Below are 17002 nucleotides of genomic sequence, written 5' to 3' on the forward strand. Positions count from 1 at the left end.
CGCCTTTCTGACACTGTTTCAACTGAGCATTAGAACAGTCATGAAGGGAGGTTTATTGAAGGCCTGTTGTTTCCATTTGTGTACCTATTGGTTTATCAGCTGAGTGGATGGGCATTTTGACATTTTTCAAACATCAATAGATTAATTATTAATCAATTAAGTAGTCATACAAGATTGTAAGATTCAGTGCACTGTTTGGCAACAAAGCACTGAAGTCAATGGGCACATTTAGCATTTTACAAAGCATCATTTCAGCTTCATCACCTAACCCTAAATTCATATACAGTTGCTGGATAGCTTATATTCAGCAGGTGAGATATTTATTTACGAGGAAACTTGTAACTACAGCCGTTAGCAAAGAGGAAGGAAAATATTTGCCTTTGAACTGTAGTGGGGTAAACGTTAAAGCTGCACAACTCACACAGTCACTTCTGTATTTCAATATAATGCTTGATCTACTTTCTACTTTGTACTTTCTTATTCTGGATTACCTGATGAAAAGGTCTTCCCTGACATGTCACTGCAAACTGGTAGGCAACGACAATGCAGCAGGAAAGCGTTAACAGAATGGCTTTGACAAACACCTCACATTCCTTGCACAAAATAACTCTTTCCAATATGTATCAGGCCATTGTGGAGCATATTTAAAATATGCATTACAAGGAAAAATTCTGACCATGAGACATTACAGGTTACATAAAATCATTTTTGGGTGTAGCAGTTATTTAATCAGTACATGAGAGGCTTCTTTATCCAATTGCAGCATCTGTAAATGAAAAGTAACTTTTACAGGAAAACATAGGTGGACAAAATAACATGAATACCTTGCAATATTGAGGGGGTGGAATAACTGCTGCTTGTGACAGATGCCACAAGACGACCTTCATAATAAACGAATAAAGGACACATAATGGATTTCTTCAAAAAGACAGTCGGCACTTTAAAAACATCCACAGATTTGAACCAATACTTCTGAAAGTCCGAGCAGTAATGTTTGTAAGGTTTCTGTTATTCTGTCCACAACCTGTAATAAACATTACATTGAGACAGCGCCAACTTTAGAAGTTCTTTTGATGTCCAAACCTTATACATCAGATAAGATTAAAAAATGACCTTACTGTTGATTAGGCTTGGGTGGTGACCTTGTTCTCATACCAAACAATCTTTGAACACAATTTTCCTCTCAATACTGACCAAATTATTATATTCTAAGTGAAATATAAATAAGTGAATATAAACCAACTGATTGCTTTGATTTTACAGCACATTAACTACGAGTCTCATACATCTCTTACACAGTCACGAACCTCACAGACAGTCTGGACTAAAAAGCAGAAGTCATGTTACACAATATGTCTAAGACTAAACAGCAAACAACTGACGATTGGATGACCTTTTGATTAGTCTGCAGACTCTTTGTGAAGTCCCAGCTTCCTATGTTACTCTTGCTAGGTTTAACAAACAATAGTGATGCAGGGGTCCATCCCCAGAGATAAATGTTGGAAACCAATTGACTTAGTAACCATTCAAAAGTCGTAACTCGTAATTGCAAAATACACTGATCAGCCACAACATTAAATAATATCGATGATCTTATTACTTTGTAATGTCCTTTTGGGAAACCTGGTTCCTGGGATTTATGTGGATGTTACTTTGTTACATACCACTACCTGAACATTCCTGCAGACCAAGCATGCACCCATTGCAACAGCAAGGGCATTTTGGTGCCATAAGGTCCCCAGCTAAGCGACGCTGAGGCACTCGACCATCAACATGATGTAAACAAAAACTTGATTAATCAGACCAAACCACCTGATGCTCACTTCGCCATTGTAGCACCTTTTTGCAGTGTACAGGGGTCAGCATGGACACCCTGACTGGTCTGCAGCTACACAGGCCCATACAAAACAAACTGTAAGTTCTGACACCCTACCTACCAGGGGTGTAACGAACAACCGTTTTCACTCGGAAAATCGGTTTTGATTTAAAAGATGTGAGTGCATCAGTACATGGACTCCTGAATCAGTCTCAATTAAGCTTGAACCGGCGAATGCTGATATCCCTCTATGACTCCCTCGTGCCCCCTTCCATAAAACTCTTGTGAGACTTGCCACAGTCGCATCAGAACGCATTGCGAGTTTGTGAGGGAAAGTTAAAATTGGGTGATTCTCATCAGTGTACAGTATTGTTTTGCCCTGTAGACAGAAGGGAATGCAGGTGCCATGTCAATAGTTGTAAAGTAACACTAAGCCATGCTCCATGCCCAGTCCTAATGCTAGATATCAGACAATACATTTATATTTACAGATGTCAAAGCTCAGTTTTGTGACATACGCTTGCTGAACCAATTAAGTTCCAAAATACTGGGATCGATCATCCTCGTTATTTTTTTGCCAAACAATGAAGATAGTCTGATCTAAGCCAACTCACTTTTTGTCAAATGTTTTGAAAATTGATTCTCACTTTCTAATTGTTTTGTCTTTAAAATGCTACAAGTACATACATTGCAAGTACCAGATCTACCAGTCGAGGCAAAGTCTACTACTGCAAAATATGCACACTACAGATGCAGCTGACGCCAGACACGTTAGCTTAAAGGCGTTTACACTCTGATTCTGGCACAGGTAAGCTGTAGGAAGACGGTAACGTTATAAGGTAGGCCTAGAGGCTGTCTTTTTGCAAGCATATACACTTGAAATCCTGTTTATTGAAACAGATCACAAGAGATCTCAACAGCAGGAGCTGACCTTCACAAAGCAGGGCGCTCAGTTGAGCCCTAGCAAAAACATTAGACTAACTACTACCATGTTAGCTTTAGTTCCTTTAAGAGCAAACTTAATTACATGACTGAAAATAATATAGTGAACTACTTGACAACACCACCCAAGTCTAATTTCTGTATAATATACTTAAACATGTTTTCCACAAGTACACTGTGACTCTAATGGGAAAATACAGTGGAGAAAAAAAAGCTTGAAGAGGGAAAATTAATCTGTCAAAAAAGCTCCAGTATGGTGTTTTTTCAGGAGGGAGACATCTCTGAAAATAACTGATCACATACAACAGCCCCCTAGTCATGTATCCTTATTATTGTGAATTGTTCAGCACTGACACAGGATTATTAATTACCCAGCTGGCTAACAAGTCATCTGTACTTGTGGAAAACTCTGTACATCAAGACAAAATACGGCAGCCTGCAACCTATGTGCAGGATAACTAAAAAAAAAAAAAAATAGTTTGGTACTATACAAGCATACACACATTACTACACACTAACACAGATTACTATATGAAGCTGGAGAAATGAAGGTAGCAGTTCAACCAGTAAGAGATGACATGAGGAGTATGTGGAGAGCCACAATGAGTGTGAAAATGGTAAAAATGAGGAGAACCAAATGCCAAAGCTGAAATCTGGCCTTGTTTCTGAATTAACCTCTGTTCCACTAGCTTTCATTGCTCAGTGTAATCCACTATGGAGAGTTTATCTCTTTATCAACGTGTGACATATTATCATCATCACAGGTGTGATTTTCTGTTAACATTACACACCAACTATTGTATCAGTAAATGTTGACTTTTACATGAAATGTACTAATAGACATCCGATGTCTGACTATATTTGAACACGCTTTTTAAAAATAGATCAATCAGTACACCTTTAATCCACCTTTTAATATGGATGGTGCATATTTTGTGAGCAGAAGTCAGTTTATGTGTCAGGAGCAGCCTGTGAACAGTTTTGTGGGAAGTGTCCTAGGATCCAGTGGCCAAAGCCAGGGACTGCTATGGACAGGGACAATCAGGCTGTCAAGGACTCAGATCCGTAGACTTGGATAACTTTTAATTAATCTCTTTAACTGATCCCCTAACTTCATGGAAGAACTGTGGGCACTCTGGCCAAACAGGGAAATATCCAGCATTTATTCAGCATACTTTAACATATTTTATTTTACTTCTCTAGAATATACAGTGTGTGAATGAAGAAATAGATTATAAGCCATTGTTATAAACATCGTCTTTAAATTTTACCTGCTGGTAGGACAGCATACTGTGCCAAATCATTTGCATGGTTAGCAGTGCATTTTTATTATGATATTGATGTGATGTTTCCTCTGTACCTGCTATTAATTTTATTATTATATTATACAGTATATACACTATTATTTAATTTTATTACACATTTTTGTGTCTGAAGCCGGTTTTCATCTTAAAGAGCATGTTTAAGGTTTCTTGAACTTACTGTAAGTGACAGTGACAGTATTTGGACCCTATTGTTCTATGCGATATTAATTATCTTTTGCTGGGTGTATTTACTTGTTAAAGGTAAGAAGTGTGTGGAATTCAACATAGTCTCTTCTATGCATATCATGATATTACACTCAAATCTGACAAGCCTAACCAGTAACAGATCCTCTTTTATTTTTGAAGTTTGGTTTTATAGCAAGGTCAAGACGGACGAGATGAAAAAAAATAACTCTCCATAACAGAATACACAACATGATTGAAGCCAGGGAAATAGAGGTTACATTTAAGGAGCAGGACTCAAACATTCAATGAGCACAGTTGTGCAAGAATAAAATTCACCCTTCATTAAAAGTCCTGCTGAGTCACACTGACACTCTGAGAATGAAAACTGTATTATATAGTTAACTTTGATATTAACACCAAAGAACAGTGTGCACATTTGGTCCTGGTTATCTACTACTTCTCTGTACTAAGAATTCAAAGGCATGAAAGGTTCCCACAGCAGGGCACTAGAGTAGGGAGGCAGAATACTCACCAGTATGGTCAACTGTGGCATGGAGAATCAAAAAGTCACAAGTTAGAGCCCCCTATTCTCCCATATGTAATGCCATATCACTATAAACCTACAAATTATGCTAATGAGCGACATTATGCAGAATGTCTTTGACACTGACTTCTTACATAATGTTTCACAGCTGACTGATATTTGATATGGAGTTACTTAAAGAAGGTTACTGTGCAAGACTGAATATTCAGACATAAGTATTACTTGTTCATTAGAGTAATTCCTTTTATTATCACCATAAGGGCTGGTTTTAGGACCCAAAAGATCACTGCGAGAACCATGGAGAAAGGCTGAGTTGTACACTCACTTGTCTGTTCATTGGGTACACAAGTGAAATCAAATGCATTCTAACATAACATTGAAATAGCATGAGGTGGTTCAACTGTATGAATTTTGGAGCATGTAATTTGTGGTGCTGTTGAACTTTATTTAATTAAAACACTTAAGTGTTTTTGTTATTTAGCTTTGCCCACTGACTAAAATGGGGTTGTCAAAAGAATAGAAACACTTTTGTGTTTAATTCAGGATTCAAGACATGTTTATTGTCACTTCCATAATGTGTTAATGACAAAACATGCAAAAGTGTGAAATACTGTTTGTCTTTGTCCCACTGTGCTACGTTACGTATATGTATATGCAGACAAGACACAGACAAAAGCTACTTCTACAACTACTGCCATACTACTTTCAACAAAAAATACACAACAGAATATATATGGGTGGAATCTACAGGTAGAACTAGCTGTACAGTGAAAGTATACTGATATTGACATTTACAACTATACAGAATAACTGTAAGTGAAAAGACTATTGTAGTTGATTAATCCAACTGTTCAGGATAACTGTAAGTAAAACAGTGTGATTACAAAATGGATTAACATCATTACTGATATATACAGCACCTCAAACTACATCCTCCAAAAGTCTCATACAGTTTCAACATACACCGAACATTATAACAGTCACAAAGTCTAATTTAATGCCGGACTATTTCATCTGAATGCGTTCATTTTCACTAATGTTCCTATTAAACTGGCGAGTGAGTGTATAATGACGGTTGCAGGTTGGTTGCTGTCTATCAACCCTAACATTTAGGAAGAAAACTAGAGAAGCAGGTTCTTGCATTCTCTCACTGAACGCTTCATAGGCAGATTGTACCTGTGATTATCACTGTTATCACAGGGTGACATAGTTGTCACTGTATAATCAAGCAATGCTTTGGTTGTTAGGCTTCTTGGTGTGACACATTTGTCTTTAATGCACACGACACTGACTACATGCAGTGGTTGTGGCTGTGTGCTGTGGTGGCTGGTCTGGATGTGCATTGTATTGAAATTGCCGTACTGCTGAAGTCCAGTAGTGTGTGTGTTTGTAACTGTCTGAGACGCACCACAGGTTTAAACAGTAACAGATGGAAATATGAATAGTAGCATAGACTGAACCACAGCTGCAGCCTAAATCTAAACCCACCATGTCCCAACCAGGCAGAGCTGCTGTAGCAGTGTACAGCCAAGTATGTGTCTTTTAAAAAGTGTAAAGAGTAAACCCTTCACACAAAGCATCACATCACCTCTCTTTTCAGTAGTATCTGCAAAATGTTATTTTAAAATGGCAGTGTATTTTAACTGGAAAAACACACTAACTCTTAATGAATCAGAGGGATAATTGGGAAGTAACCTAAAATCAGTTTTCTGAGGAGCAGTAGCTGTATTATGGGTCAATATTTTAATGTGGGTCCCCTTTTAGTTTATAGTGTGTATGTGAGCACAAATAAGAGAGAAACACGAGACGCATTCTTGGAGCCAATTTCACTGACTACTATTCTGCTAATCGGCAGCAATGTGACAACAACATTCCACCACATTTGTTGGACGTCAAGGACATATATTCATTGCATTAAGGTGGGAAACAGTGAATGTACACGTAACTTTTATTTTTTTTCTTCACTGTCTACAAAAAGTAACTGTATTTAAATTGAAAGATAAAAAGTTAAGTTCTTTTCTCCTTTATTATCCTCCTGCAAACAAACTCAGGGCAAGGAGGACAGGATGTGTTAGACAAATGAGACTTTTTTGCCCTCGGGTCATGTGTTAAAAGTTAACTGAAGTTAAACAACTGGTGTGTGTGTGTGTGTTGAGTAAACGACTTTTTACCGATTATATTGTATGAATTGAAGGAATGATAGGTATGGACCAAAATAACTGGTTAACAGTTTTACAGGATTAACTGCCTAATCCCAAATATGAATTGTATAATTCCTTTTGTTAAGAGGCTGTTGTACAACTGTCATCTTCTTCTAAGATGTTATATCTATACAGACATATAGGATATCTGACGAACAGTTGACAAAGGAATACGTATGCTTTGGAATAGGGTTCTGACATGTTGTTTCACCAGTGTAGTCCTGCTTACTCATGTACTGTACTGCCTACTGTGTTATTACTGCAATACTGCATACTGCACATACAGCAAATTACTGTTTTGTATTACGTTATTGTGTAATTGTATACTGTAAATAAATGGCCAGGAATATCATGAACCAGTAATGCCAGAAAAATTGTTATTTTTAAAATTAAAATTGATGGTCCTGCAGAGCACTGGTCTGTTAAATTATTTCATATTTTATTTTTTAAAACAACAAAAAACAGATAAGTTGGTTCAGAATTAGGGCCACTATGATTTTTTTCAGAATTAAGACTTTTTATATGAGTGTATAAATATTAATGCAAAATATAAATGAAAGAAATAATGCTAAACTCACTTATTAAACAACTTATTAATAATATTGTAATTAAAATTTGATTTTTTTTCTCAGAAGTTTCTATTTTATTAATATACCATATATGTGTGTAGGCTACTCCATATTATTAATTTAATGAAGAAGATAAAAAAGGACGGAAATCTGAAAGAAGTCATTTGCTAGTCTAAATATTAATCCAGTTGATGAATTACAATCTAAATGACTGCGCAGGCTGGCTTCTGTTTGACAACTGAATTAAATTACAAAGCTATTAACAGAATCCCTACCTTCCACTGACTTTATTATATACAGCATATGTGCTGTGAATAATTCCCATAAGTTGCTTTAATATTAGTCGTCTAACTTATTAAAGAACTAAGATCAGATACTATGCAGTCTGCCCTTTCCACCTCTAATTATATGGGTGTCGTACTTGGGTTGGGCTGCAGCAGGACCTCCGTCTGCCTGTAGATTTTCTCCGTCCAGAGCTTGGTGCAGTCTGCGCGGCTCATCAGGTTTTCAAAGTGAGCGTCCAACTCGGTCTTCTCCGCTTGGCCCAACTTCTCCTCTGTGAACTGAGCCAGACCACACACACAAAACATACAAGCCGCCACAGATTAACCACTATAACACTGTCTGGGTTTTATTCAGATATTAGAAAAAAATAAAATAAAATCTAACTAATGGATCAGTAGGATGTGCTGACGTCATGGAGGGTTCACGACCTTTCCTGTCCCATCTCCCCTGTCCCCCTCAAACACATCCAGATAAATTAAAGCTAATGCACCTATTATCATGTGCTAACCTCTTGCAGCTGAATCAATAATTAATACGAGCTAGCGTTAGCATGCCCTAACAGATAGCCACTATAGTGGCTAACAACACTCCTGCCACTTCCAACATTTTAGGCAGTCCTGTTCATTAAATTAAAACGGCCTAAACTACGGTCAAGACTTAGCCGATTGTCTATAAGTTGTGACTGCAACTCTGTGCCTAATATGCAGCTTCGTCAGAGCAATTTACTGCTTTAGCATAACAGTAACAGCTGGCTGTCAAAGAAATGAAAGGAAGCGTCAGCGAAAGCCACACAGAATTTTGCAGCTTCACGCGAGTGATTTAGTTACCTGGACGGCCCGTGTGAAAAACAGACCGGCTCCAGAGGCTAATTTCTTCACGTTGAAGTCCATATCTGCTAGCTGGTGAATTTTCCACACTGGAAATAAGAGTGCTTCACACAAGCGGGTTAAATGTTATGGCACACGCCAAGCATCACGTGACAGTCACAGACGAGGCCTTGTTACGTAAAAAGCATCACTCATCAAAAATTTAAAAAGCAAATCACTAATACACTATTAAAGATGTAAAGTTTTACGAAATGTTACAATTTACAATACATAAATTACACCAGTAGTGTCCGCATTCAATTGCTTTGTGGTTTAAAATTTCTACGAATTAAACAGAATTTTTTTTTCTCCATTTTTGGCCAACAGATGTCGCCATTTTAACTGTAACGAATGCAGCAAATAAAATAAAATAAAAACTCTACTACTGCTATACTTTTAAGACGCAAACCTCCAAACAAAGCCAGGAATTCAGACTGTAAGCCTGTTTTTTCAAGTGACTCATTTTTCATTCAACTTTTATCACTAGTGCCATATATTTACAATAAGGGGCTTATTTTTGTTCTTTCTCTGTGGTACCTGAAGGCACCAGTACGTACTGCAGTGATGACGGAGTCACGCACAGAGCGTCGCCTCGCGTCAGGTCTGGCACACACATGTGAGTTTTGTTGATGATGATTTTGCTCTGATGATATTAAGCCTGTAACAAAAAAAAAAAACAGAACAAAACAAAAAAACAGTTGTCTTTATGCATTTCATTTATTTACTAGAAGTGTCTGTTTACCATCCTAAGCGCCTTTTTCTCTCGTGAGACTGCACTGGCTTAATTATAGCTTGCTAGCTAGCTAACAAACAGAAGATTATGTAGTTTAGCTAGCTTGTAAAAGTTAGCTAAATCTGCTACGTACGACTTACGTAGCTGACTTTACCTTGTTTTTACTTAATTTTTAATATTGCATTTGTTTTAGTTAACTGCACCAGCAAAGGTACGTTATGCAGAGCAGGCGGCCATGGCTTGGAAGTCGAGGACCCGCAGTCTACAGGTGTTTGACACGGAGCTGAGTGCTGACACGGTGGAGTGGTGTCCCGTTTCTTCGAGCCATGACATCCTGGCCTGCGGCACCTATCAACTACAGAGAGAGGTAAGATTACACACGTATAACCTTTCCCGACACATCCACATTACCTGTCAAAGGAACAAAACCATACTAACCATCGCTGATCTAGTCTGTTTACATTCTTGGTTTATTCCAAAAGAAGAGGGTTTGGTGATCCCAGTCGAGGTGTAAAATAGTAATAAGTAAACTCTCTTGTAGTGTGTTATTGTATGCACGCAAACACTGTTTCTTTTCAGTGCAGTGTCATTAATGTCGGTTTCATTTTCGTTTGATATTCAAATGATTTCAAATTAAATGCATACTAGATAATATCCATGTTCCCCATATCTTGTTCAAATGATGTATAGGAAACCAGCAAAAACTAAATAAATAAATAAAATGGGTGACTACTGTTACTCCAGATACTCTTTTTACACATACTGTTGAATTTTATTAGAACCAGAGGATTTAACCACTTTAACTTACTTTTCTCTTTGTACTTCAGTGAGCTGCAGTTTTGGAGATTGTCTGACCCAGTCATCTAGCATCACAATTTGGCCCCTTTTAAAGCCACTTAAAATCCTTCCACTTGCCCATTTTTCCTGCTTTAGACACATAAACATTTTCACTTACCCTACACAGGACATCCCCCCCACTGTTGGCTGCCATGATAACAAGATAATCAGTGTTCTTCACTTGACAAAAGATCATGACCTCTCGTGGTAATGTTGTGGCTGTGTATCAGTGTATGCTTTATTCTGACAGATGCATCACACAATTTCTCTTGATCTAGATGAACTGGGGAATTGTATTTGTCAAAATGTTTTATGACAGTAATTGTTGCTTGGTTTATTTTTGGACGTAGTTTTCCAAGCCTGCCTCGTCAAGTAATAGTGTAGCCTACAATCTCTATGACTTTATTTTATATACCAGGAATATTGATGCTACACCACTCATGCTCCTGTTGATGTCCACTGTATGTCATTCATGCAATCATATTGCAGGGAGGGGAAGAGGATGCGACCCCGAGACGAACTGGCCGTTTGTACCTTTTTGAATTTCGGCGAGAAGGACCGATGAGCCCTCCACTCACTGAACTACAGCGCATGAACACAGCTGCCATTTTAGATTTGAAATGGTAAGAAATCAGGTTTGACCAGAGTGGCTGTAGTGTAGTTGTTGAGGTTTTTCTTCCTTTTTGTTCATTGTCTTGCATGTCCTCAGGTGCCATGTTCCTCTGTCAGAGAAGCCAGTGCTGGGAATGGCAGCTGCTACAGGGGAGCTGCAGTTGTACACACTTTCAGGCAGTCAGGTGAGAAATGTGGCATCAAAAGACTCACAGATACTGACATCTTATATTTTTGAGCTTACAGCAGAGATTAGTGTCCACTTTTTAGATTTAGTATGTGAGGTTTTTTTTTTTCAGGATACACTGTTAACCTATAAAAATCAAACTGGTGCTTTGGTTGTAGGGACTTATACGGACACATGTAGTCTCTTCTTCTAAGTAAAAGATCGAATCGAGCACATTTCAAATGTAGGTTAATGCGGCCATTTAAAAGCACACAGCATTAGGACACCAAAAAGCACTGTAGCACATTCTCTCTCTCTCTTTTTTAAATCCTGTCCGATTTATTTTATTATATAAGATGGAAAGCACTTCAAACCGCCAGCATGGATTTTACATAATAAATTGCCCTGTCATGATTTGCTGTTTAACCTTCGGTGTTCAGAGATAACTGAATTGGCATTAGCTCCTCTGACACAAAATCAATAACATTTTAAGTCTTATATAGGTTTAATTGTAGAGTTCAGTTGTATTTTGCCACACAATGAAATTCATTAGGTACATTAGTGAAAACAAATGCATTTTAATACAACAGTCCTGTACTAAATCTTCACCTAATGAAGGTTCTGGTATTCATCATTTGTTTTAAATACCTGAGAGAGCTGTTGATTCAACTATGTTTTCATTTTGGAGGCTGTGTTTTGCAGCACTGTTGAATTGTATTGTACCATCACATGTTTCTGTTATTTTAACATAATTTTAGTCAGTGGACTACATCTCCAAAATGACCATTCGGTTGAATTACTACCTTTATGACACTAATGCAAACTCAGCATTATAACAGTCACGAAGTGGGGATTTAGTGCAGGTCTGAAATTAGAATGCATTCCTTTTCATTAGTCTACCCGCTGAACTGACAAATGAGTGTAGCGTGTATCACTTGTCTGTTTATAGTGGAAGGACGTACATATGACACGCCACATTTTATATTATACTATGCATTTATTTAGACTTGGTGCAACTGTTGATGTGGCAGTCTCCCCTCATGAATGTGTGTATCCAGTAGGAAGGAGGCCGCAGTTTGCAGGCTCTGAGTAGTTTGGAGGTTGGAGCAGAACGGCTGGCTCTGTCATTAGACTGGTCCACTGGAAGACTGGACAGGTAAGGCACCAGAGAACGTACAGCTGTAGTTTTCCACAAAACAGCCAATGTTAAATGTCAGCTATCATACCAAACTCACTTGAAACTCACTTGAATGTCCCCTTGTCGTGTCAGCAGCAGTGATGTGCGTGTGGTTTGCAGTGATTCTGCAGGCTGCGTCAATGTGCTGTCTCTCGCCGAAGGTGCTCTAATGGCTCTCTCTCAGTGGAAAGCACACGACTTTGAGGCCTGGATTTCAGCGTTCTCCTACTGGGACACACAGCTAGTTTATTCTGGTAACACTTCATATTGTAATCTGCCATACTTTTACATGAATTCGTGCATTTACTTCGGAGCTCAACCTCTTCATGCCTCCACATTGGCTACAGCTGTGACTGGAGATTTAATGTTTTTGGGTTGTGTGTCCATCTCATTGAGGGAATTTCTTCAAATTTTCTACCCAGGTGGTGATGACTGCAAACTTAAAGGTTGGGATCTCAGGGTTGGTCCCTCTAGCCCCACATTCACTAGTAAAAGGTAGTGAGATTACTGGCACATCAGCTGTTACGATCCATTTTGTCAAAGTGCAGTGACTAATTCAAGTGGTTTCTTCTATAGGCACTCAATGGGTGTGTGCAGCATTCACAGCAACCCACATCGGGAACACATTCTGGCTACAGGCAGGTAAATGTCTTATGTTTAGTTGTTGGCATTGTGTGAAAGTGGTTTGATTGTGATTACCGTTTTCTGGTGTTCTCACTCTTTCACTCACGTGTTGGTACTCTGATCTCTATCTTCTGCAGCTACGATGAGCAGATTTTGCTGTGGGACGGCAGGAACATGCGGCAGCCGCTGAGCGAGAGTCACGTGGGAGGCGGAGTGTGGAGGCTGAAGTGGCATCCAACCCATCAGCACCTGCTGCTAGCAGCCTGCATGCACAATGACTTCCATATTCTTCACTGCCAGCAGGCCTTAGGTGGGTTTGAAGGACAGATGGACCCACTGTGAATTCTTAACTTTCCTATTTCTATTCTTTGACGGCTGGTTGATTATCTTGGCTACAAATCATCAGCTTCACCTTCCACAGTTTGACTGACTCCTGAAATAATCAATTGCTCAACAGCAAACTAATTAAGAACAATTTTGATCATTTTTTTTACTAAGCAGAATAGTTGACTGATTACTGTGTGTTTGTCTCAATGAAATAATTGGCCATTAGTTGCCGTCCTATCTGACATGTCAAGTAAAATACACACAAACCCTAGTTCGTACAAGTCCTGGCAGATACTATCAAATAATAATAATAAATCTTGGTTTTGTCCAAATAACAGCCTGTAACCACCCATAAACATACCATTTATAGACAGAAAATTCTTGCTCATGAGAAGCAGGAGCCTGAGAATATCTAGGATTTAATATTTGAAAATGACTGAAATTAATTGTTTAATTTGATTAATTAATGAAATGATTGATTCAGCCACTGGTTAGATGTTCATTCCAAAGTAAAAGCATGAATATTAGAATTTACTGTTTATCCACGTAGTTTCTGTATTATTGCAGGTGAAAATGATTATTGTTACATTAGTAATAACTTACATACAAGGGACAAACATATTCAAGGGATGTACAAGTTATGTTTTTTCTGCATATTTTTTTAGTAACACTTTCATTTGAATTGTTTCATTGTTCAGAGGGCAGTGAAGGTGCGTGTCCTGTCGTAGCCTCCTATATCCTCCACAACTCCCTGGCATACGGAGCGGACTGGTCCAGTGTATCCCTGGAGGACCCTGTTCCCTGCTCCCCTCCCGCCACAGAACCAAAGGAAAGCCACGCGGAGAGCGGAGGACACTTGAGGATTCAGTATGAATCTCCCACTGCCAGCTTTGACACTTCCCTGGAGGACGATGCTGGTAGATACATACCAGAGGGAACTGCAGCGCCCTCTACCACCCCTGCTCCCGTTCCTGCCCTCAAACCTGACGGAGACGCTCCCTCGATGTCTTGTCTACTGGCGAGCTGCTCATTCTATGACCACATGCTCCATGTGTGGCGGTGGGACTGGACTCCAGATGAGGCTCAACAGGAATGTTGACCAAGCTTGGAGCACTGCCTGAGATGAAACTATTGAATTATCTATCAAATTATAACATGTCCCAAGGTAAAGCATGATATACAACCTAATTACACCATGGGCATGATTTAATGTTACTGCATTCACTGTCCCCTACACTTTGTAATAACGTATCACAGAATATGCAATTAGTAAAACCCTCTATTTTCATAATGACACTTATTTTTATAAACTTGTATTTAAGCATAAATTGTTTATAATCCTTATACACTCTATGTTCTATAGCAATACGACCGAAAGACCCTTCCTTCATTATGTTATGTGTGTGTGCGTGTGTGACAAAACCACCTTGCTCGAAGATGCACTAAGGAACTTGTGCATTCATGACTCAATTTGTCCTCAATGCAAATGTTTGCTTTTTACACCTTTATATCTTTGGAGCTTAAGGGCTTGATTTAAGTTCAGACTCACTTGTGGAAGGCTGTCAACTTCTAGACCTCTAGGTAAAATGTTATGCCAGTCTCTGCTGCTCAACAAAAATATGTCTGTAAACACTCGCTGGCCCGTTTATTAGTTACACTAGTGAAGCAGATTGCATTCTAATATAACAGTGATGCACTCAATCTCGTCTTTGTGAAGGTTATGGTATTCAAGATTTGTTTAAAGTAACAGCGGTTGATTCAACTGTGGTTTGTATTCCTGTTGAATTGTCTTGTACCAACACATTTTAGTCAGTAGACTAGACTAAATAACAAACACTTTAGTGTTCAATTCATTCCAGTTTAACAGCACCACAAAATCAAATTCTCAAAAATAATCAAAGTTTTATTACCACCATCTGATGTCATTTTGATGTAAAAGTCATGAAGGGAGAATTTGTACCAAGACTCATTAGAATACTTTTGTTTTCACTATTGTATCTTAAGAATTGGCGAGTGTACTTTAACATATGAGAATTCTATATCATTTCATAGGAAATTTGACACTTTAATTTGTTTATCTCCAATAAATTTTCACTGACAAATTGTATGTTCATTGTGCACGCCTTAGCTTGGACAAAAGTTTAAATTTCTTTGAACTCAAATAGTTTTGAGCTAAAGGATTCAATATAATTTTAGAATATGTTTAGAGTAACTACCAGCAACCTCAGCCATCTTTGTATGGCCTTGTTATGTAATATCTCATGCCCACACGTTAATGTTTTTCATTAATGTGCACTTCTGAAGTATTGATTATGCATTGAAGCTTTATTTTGACAGGTGATCAAAAAACAGAATCGCTTCTAAGAAACATTTTAATTTACAGTCCCATTTACGTCACGTCCGGTCATCTGCAGCTTTCAGTCTCAGCAGTCTGATTTCTTTGTCACACAGTGGGACCATCATTAACGCACATAGTTCTTAGGATACAGCTTGAAGAGCTTCCCCTCCTGTGTGGGCTCAAATCCATACTTCTCCAGCTGGTCTTTGCTAAATGTGCCCTCTTCAAAGTCCGCCTTGATCTGAGGTGCCACAGCTTCATCAAACAGGCTTTGTGCTGTGAGTGGAGGTTCCGTCCCACTTGGGGAACGATATGACACGTATGGTTTGAGTTTAAATCCTTCCAACGAAGGCACCACAAATTCAGGAATCATGGTTCGAATGGATATGAATTTTTTGCTGGGGAGGCTCCGTCCAGTAGGTCTTGCTCCCCTGCCTTTATTATGAGTCCTTGATCCTCGCTTGCTGGTGAACTCGGACATTCTGTCAGCGCCTCTAACGAGTCCCCTCATCAGCGTGGATAATACACCCATGCTGCCACTTTGTTCCAGGACAGGGAAAACATGCAGAGAAGAAATAAAAGATTGCTTTAGATAAACATTTTTATGAGGACAACCTAAATACAGCAAAAGGGAATAGACAGAATGCCAGCTGTCGTACTGTTGCCTTAATTGACTGTTTCGCATCCACGTTAAAACACCTTTAAAGTCTGACAGCTAGCTCATCTAGCTAATTTACCCTTTACTGGATCTATTAAAATGGTTCCATGTAAAAACTGAACTGATCATCATATAAATATAACAGTTTAAGCTATGAACAACGTGCGTGTAATTTATAACTTAAAAAAACGTAGTTGTGGTAGTTGTGTCGTCTACTGTAAACGGTTTAGCTAGTTAGTAGTTAGCTTTCTAGCTAGCTAACATTAATGTTGCAACCTTCCGCTTACAAGCAAATTGAAAACTCCACATGCTGTTTAATAACTCGAGTAACTAATTTAGATCAGCAAAACGTTTCAAAATTATTTAATTCATAAACATGATACAATCATAAACAAATTCGACTCTTCTCACCTTGAGTGCACGGCCCAGTGCTCGTCCAATGGAAGTAAACGTGCCTTACTGTCCAATGAAACACCCAGTGATAGGTTGACAGTCAAAACCAACCACCAATCAAAATACGAGATACTAAAACTGTGGTTAGGGATGCGTCAAGTGCACTCAAGTCACCTAAAACCATTGATTTACCCTTCAAAATAAAATTATTGTGGGCGCGAAGCACATATTTTTCTTTTAATTATAAGATTAACACTAGGTATACAATGTTTGAAAAAAGGACCAATCTGAAAGTGGAATTTCACTCTAAATCTTCTTTAAATGCGGTTTATATAAGTCATAGCACGTGTAGTATGTCTGCTTCTTGCCTAGGGCATTTTTATTTTGGTAGGTATAACGACACTCAGATTGCGTTTCCGGAATG

General features: G+C 38.5%; 3 protein-coding genes across 5 annotated transcripts in view; 1 reads left to right on the forward strand and 2 right to left on the reverse strand.

Annotated features, from left to right (window-relative positions):
* Positions 1–9294, reverse strand: part of LOC311493647 (endophilin-B2-like) — a 26430-nt gene extending 17136 nt beyond the window's left edge. Inside the window, exons 1-3 of the mRNA XM_084552385.1 lie at positions 9271–9294; positions 8675–8778; positions 7984–8125 (exon numbers count right to left, since the gene is read on the reverse strand). Coding sequence (XP_084408511.1) covers positions 7984–8125; positions 8675–8737 — 205 coding nt within the window. The 5' untranslated portion in view covers positions 8738–8778; positions 9271–9294. The remainder of the gene's footprint in view (positions 1–7983; positions 8126–8674; positions 8779–9270) is intronic.
* Positions 8826–15370, forward strand: dph7 (diphthamide biosynthesis 7). Of its 2 annotated transcripts, XM_084552383.1 has the most exons (10): positions 9314–9329; positions 9640–9813; positions 10773–10906; positions 10993–11080; positions 12123–12217; positions 12332–12492; positions 12661–12733; positions 12815–12880; positions 13000–13172; positions 13888–15370. In XM_084552383.1, exons 2-10 carry the CDS (start codon positions 9682–9684, stop codon positions 14286–14288), a joined length of 1323 nt encoding a protein of 440 aa, XP_084408509.1. In that variant the 5' UTR covers positions 9314–9329; positions 9640–9681; the 3' UTR covers positions 14289–15370. The 2 variants fall into 2 exon arrangements, with proteins under 2 accessions (XP_084408510.1, XP_084408509.1); XM_084552384.1 differs by having other exon boundaries at positions 8826–9813; positions 12335–12492.
* A 123-nt stretch (positions 15371–15493) lies between these two features.
* mrpl41 (mitochondrial ribosomal protein L41) lies at positions 15494–16913 on the reverse strand. Of its 2 annotated transcripts, none has more exons than XM_084552389.1 (2): positions 16473–16913; positions 15494–16066 (listed from the first exon to the last, which is right to left on the reverse strand). In XM_084552389.1, the coding sequence occupies exon 2, from the start codon at positions 16057–16059 to the stop codon at positions 15652–15654; it is 408 nt and encodes a 135-aa protein (XP_084408515.1). In that variant the 5' UTR covers positions 16060–16066; positions 16473–16913; the 3' UTR covers positions 15494–15651. The 2 variants fall into 2 exon arrangements, with proteins under 2 accessions (XP_084408515.1, XP_084408514.1); XM_084552388.1 differs by having other exon boundaries at positions 16597–16910.
* Positions 16914–17002: the final 89 nt, after the last annotated feature.

The sequence above is a fragment of the Chelon labrosus genome (genome assembly GCF_963514085.1).
Source record: "Chelon labrosus genome assembly, chromosome: 9".
NCBI lineage: Eukaryota > Metazoa > Chordata > Actinopteri > Mugiliformes > Mugilidae > Chelon > Chelon labrosus.